This window comes from Alosa sapidissima, chromosome 19 (genome assembly GCF_018492685.1).
Source record: "Alosa sapidissima isolate fAloSap1 chromosome 19, fAloSap1.pri, whole genome shotgun sequence".
In the NCBI taxonomy this organism is placed as follows: Eukaryota; Metazoa; Chordata; class Actinopteri; order Clupeiformes; family Clupeidae; genus Alosa; species Alosa sapidissima.
In genome coordinates, this window is record NC_055975.1 from 29,602,308 (window position 1) to 29,607,307 (window position 5,000).

Below are 5,000 nucleotides of genomic sequence, written 5' to 3' on the forward strand. Positions count from 1 at the left end.
ACACACACACACACACACACACACACACACACTCCGCAACACCATCACCTGGCTGGAGAACGAACTCAACCGCTGGAGAATGGTACACACACACACACACACACACATACACACACACTCCGCAACACCATCACCTGGCTGGAGAACGAACTCAACCACTGGAGAAACGGTACTGATACATACACACACACACACACACACACACACACACACACACACACACACACACACACACACACACACACACACACTCCGCAACACCATCACCTGGTTGGAGAACGAACTCAACCACTGGAGAAACGGTATTGATACACACGCACGCAGTATGATAAAGAGAAGGCTAACGCTTATGTGTGTGTGTGTGTGTGTGTGTAGGTGAGAGCGTGCCTGTGGATGAGCAGTATGATAAAGAGAAGGCTAATGCTTATGTGTGTGTGTGTGTGTGTGTGTGTGTAGGTGAGAGCGTGCCTGTGGATGAGCAGTATGATAAAGAGAAGGCTAATGCTTATGTGTGTGTGTGTGTGTGTGTGTAGGTGAGAGCGTGCCTGTGGATGAGCAGTATGATAAAGAGAAGGCTAATGCTTATGTGTGTGTGTGTGTGTGTGTGTGTGTGTGTAGGTGAGAGCGTGCCTGTGGATGAGCAGTATGATAAAGAGAAGGCTAATGCTTATGTGTGTGTGTGTGTGTGTGTGTGTGTGTGTGTGTGTGTAGGTGAGAGCGTGCCTGTGGATGAGCAGTATGATAAAGAGAAGGCTAATGCTTATGTGTGTGTGTGTGTGTGTGTGTGTGTGTGTGTGTAGGTGAGAGCGTGCCTGTGGATGAGCAGTATGATAAAGAGAAGGCTAATGCTTATGTGTGTGTGTGTGTGTGTAGGTGAGAGCGTGCCTGTGGATGAGCAGTATGATAAAGAGAAGGCTAACGCTTGTGTGTGTGTGTGTGTGTGTGTGTGTAGGTGAGAGCGTGCCTGTGGATGAGCAGTATGATAAAGAGAAGGCGAACGCTGAGGTGCTGGATAACGCGCTAAACGATAAGACCGCCTCCACGCCCTCATTACCCAGCATTCCCTCCATCCCCGGGGTGCCTGGGGCCCGCCTGTCCGACGCCGAGAGGGACAGCGAGCTCGCCAAGCTCTATAAGCAGCTGGACGATAAGGTACACACACACACACACACATTCATACTCCCCACACTCACAGGTTCACCCACTCCCTGGATATATTGGGGGGGTTCCTGTTCAGTATATGATCAGGTTAGATAGGTTGTTGTTTTCTGCTTAGGAAAGGCCTGTGTCATTTTGGCATTTGAGTGAGAGAAAAGAGAAGAGTGGGAATTAGCTAGTCACGTCCCCCGGCCATGAACCCGGGTCGCCGGGATCGCAAACCTGCAGCTTGACCGCAAGGTCAAGGAGCCCGGCTAGTATGCCAGTCAGAGCTCATACACAATCATCACAACCAGCACTCCGCAGCAGAGCTGAATAGAGTGGGATGAGCTAGTCAGTGTTGATTAGAGTGGTCAGTCTTGATTAGAGTGGGGTTAGCTAGTCAGTGTTGATTAGAGTGGGGTTAGCTAGTTGATGGCTCATGTCCTGTAAATGGATTGAGCCAGTCCTGGACTAGAGAACTCAAATTAAATAATAATAATAGATATACATGCCAAAAAATAGAGCAAAAAATCCATCCCAATATTCTATGTCTGCTGTGATGTGTGTTATACCAGCTTGATCCCTACTGGAAAAGTCAGAGCACTAGGGGTGGCACGGTTCACAAAATCTACGGTTCGGTTCGTATCACGGTTTAGGGTCACGGTTTTCGGTTCGGTACGGTTCTTGTTGTTATTTTTTCTTTTAATCTTTCACACTCCAGAAACATATTTCAGCATATAGCTTAATCATCTACAATTAGGCTAGAGTATTTAAAGAATAGTTATCATGTAATAATGCACAAACTGAATTTGACTTTACATAAAGCACATTATTGTCTGAGGAAACGTTAAGCTACAGTTGAGATTTTGATACAGCAAGAGGGAAGACATTGATAATTTCAACAATCTTTTCATTTATTTGGCATAAAAGGCAGAATGTGTACTATTGCCATCTGCAGGAACGTATGCCCCTTTTTGGCACACAAAGAAAGAAAGTGTAACTCTTGCAGCTTAAATTAAATTCTTAAATTAAAGTGCAGTATTTGGAAACATAAAGTTCTTATCTAAAGTAAAAGTGCCACTGTAATATTTTAAATATAAAAAAACATGCTGGCTAGTGGCTATCAATAAATGCAATCCATCGGTGGTGAGTGCTACGTGGGCCGTGTCGGACAATTCTTTGACAAGTTTTTCTCGTGTCTCGTATAGTTTTGGAACTACAGAGGTGCCGAAGTGTCGGCGGGAGGGAATGTTGTAGCGGGGCTCGAGTATTTTCATCAACTGACGAAATCCTTCACCCTCAATCACACTATATGGCATCATATCCTTTGCAATAAACATCCCGATTGCTTTCGTTATGGCCATTGCCCTGGCCGAGTTATCACGGAGAGGCTGCTTAAATGCTGAGGACAGAAGTTGTTGGGCAGCCTGCGGCTCTTTCTTCCTTTAACTGTCTACAGACACATTGGGGTGACGTCTTTTCATGTGACCTAGCATGTTCGAAGTGTTGCCAAGAGCATACTGAACACGTGTTGCACAATGTTTGCACACAGTCGCAGTCTTTTCTGTCGTCTTAACTCCTCTATCATCATAGGTAACATCAAATCCGAAATGTTCCCACACACCAGACCTATAAGAGGCTGGCGCATCCTGCAACTTCGGGCAGTCTTTGTCTCTCGCACTTGTCATTTCTAAAGACTCCAGTCGCGCGCAGCACTCAAAACTATACTCCTACTCTCGCGCGAAAGGGAAACACATTGTCACATGGGAATCAATTGCGCATGCCATAACTAGCCTGAACCGTAGGACCGTACGACAAACACACACTCCGAACCGTGACATGCCATCCGCACGGTTCGGAGCATTTTTCAAAAACTGTGCCATCCCTACAGAGCACATTTACAATAACCTCCCTCCCTCTGCTCTCCCGCTCACAATCTCTCTCCCTCTCTCTCTCTCCCTCTCTCCCTCTCTCCCTCCCTCCCTCCCTCTCTCTCACTCTCTAGGATGATGAGATTAACCAGCAGTCTCAGCTCACAGAAAAACTCAAGGAGCAGATGCTCGATCAGGAAGAGGTGTGTGTGTGTGTGTCTGCCTAGGTCTTTCTGTGTGTTGTATGTCTGGCTGTGCGTGTGTGTATGAGCATTTAATGTCATACAGGTGTGTGTGTTTGTATCTGCTAACCTGTGTGCTGTATTTCTGTTTTTTTGTGTGTGATTGTAACTGCTAACCTGTGGTTCTGGTTGCGTGTGTGTGTGTGTGCGTGTGCGTGTGCGTGTGCGTGTGCGTGTGCGTGTGCGTGCGTGTGCGTGCGTGTGCGTGTGTGTGCGTGTGTGCGCGCGCGTGTGTGCATGCACGTGTATACGTGTGTTTTGTATCTGCTAACGTGTGTGCTGTACATCTGGCTCTGTGTGTGTGTGTAGCTGCTAGCGTCGTCCCGGCGTGACCACGAGAGCCTGCAGGGGGAGCTGTCGCGCCTGCAGCAGGAGAACGAGGCCAGCAAGGAGGAGGTGAAGGAGGTGCTGCAGGCCCTGGAGGAGCTCGCCGTCAACTACGACCAGAAGAGCCAGGAGGTGGAGGAGCGCAGCCGCCAGTTTGAGGCCCTCAGCGAGGAGCTGAACCAGAAATCAGTACGTCACACACACACACACACACACACACACACACACAGACTCTCGTAAGGTAACATGGTGCGTCCTGTCTCTAGATCATCCTGACGTCCATCGACTCTGAGCTGCAGAAGCTGAAGGAGATGACCAATCACCAGAAGAAGCGCGTCACCGAGATGATGTCATCACTGCTCAAAGACCTGGCCGAGATCGGCATTGCTGTGGGCAACAACGATATCAAGGTAAAGACCTCATAGAGGCAAGAGATCGGTGTTGCCGTGGGCAACAACGATATCAAGGTAAAGACCTCATAGAGGCAAGAGATATCGATCGATGAGGCAAGAGATATCAAGGTAACGACCAAGAGTCAAAGGGCAAGGGGTCACAGCAAGGAATGGAACTGAATCTCTCCCTGTTGCTGTCTCTCTCTCCTCTGCCCCCACCTCTACCTCTGTCCTCTCTCCCTCTCTCTCTCTCTCTCCCCCCTTCTCCTCCTCTCTCCCCCCTTCTCCCCTCCCCCCCCCCCCCCCCCTCCATCCAGCAGCATGAGGCCAGTGGTGTGATGGATGAGGAGTTCACGGTGGCGCGTCTCTACATCAGCAAGCTCAAGTCGGAGGTGAAGAGCATGGTGAAACGCTGCCGCCAGCTGGAGAGCACGCAGGCCGACTCCAACAAGAAGATGGACGAGAGCGACAAGGAGCTGGCCGCCTGCCAGCTACGCATCTCGCAGGTGCGCTTATCCGCACCGCTGCTAATGTTGACTATAAACAGCTACGCATCTCGCAGGTCGCTTATCCACACCGCTGCTAATGTTGACTGTTCAGGTTTTTCTTGGGGTTCATTATACCATGCACCTTAAAAAGGTTCCCAACAGCCCCACAATACCACAGCCCCTCCACCTGAATATAATAAATAAAAACAGCCCCACAATATCACAGCCCCTCCACCTGAATATAATAAATAAAAACAGCCCCACAATACCACAGCCCCTCCACCATAATTCTCATTAGGCATGGGGTTCTTTTCAGTGTAGTCATTCTTCTATGTACACCAAACCCACCAAACCCTACTAGTGCATATGGAAACAAAGAGGAAGGAGGAAGTGGTAATATTGGGACACCCTACCTCTACTAGTGCATATGCAGGGGAAGGAGGAAGTGGTAATATTGGGACACCCTACCTCTACTAGTGCATATGCAGGGGAAGGAGGAAGTGGTAATATTGGGACAGGGCCATGTCTTATGACATCATA

At 48.8% G+C, this 5,000-nt stretch overlaps 1 protein-coding gene across 2 annotated transcripts in view; it reads left to right on the top strand.

The window, feature by feature from the left end:
- kif5ba (kinesin family member 5B, a) overlaps window positions 1–5,000 on the top strand; it is a 26,246-nt gene that overhangs the window by 12,202 nt on the left and 9,044 nt on the right. For both annotated transcript variants that reach the window (XM_042072874.1, XM_042072875.1), the window contains exons 12-16: window positions 953–1,152; window positions 3,146–3,214; window positions 3,563–3,769; window positions 3,847–3,990; window positions 4,290–4,478. In XM_042072874.1, coding sequence (XP_041928808.1) covers window positions 953–1,152; window positions 3,146–3,214; window positions 3,563–3,769; window positions 3,847–3,990; window positions 4,290–4,478 — 809 coding nt within the window. The remainder of the gene's footprint in view (window positions 1–952; window positions 1,153–3,145; window positions 3,215–3,562; window positions 3,770–3,846; window positions 3,991–4,289; window positions 4,479–5,000) is intronic.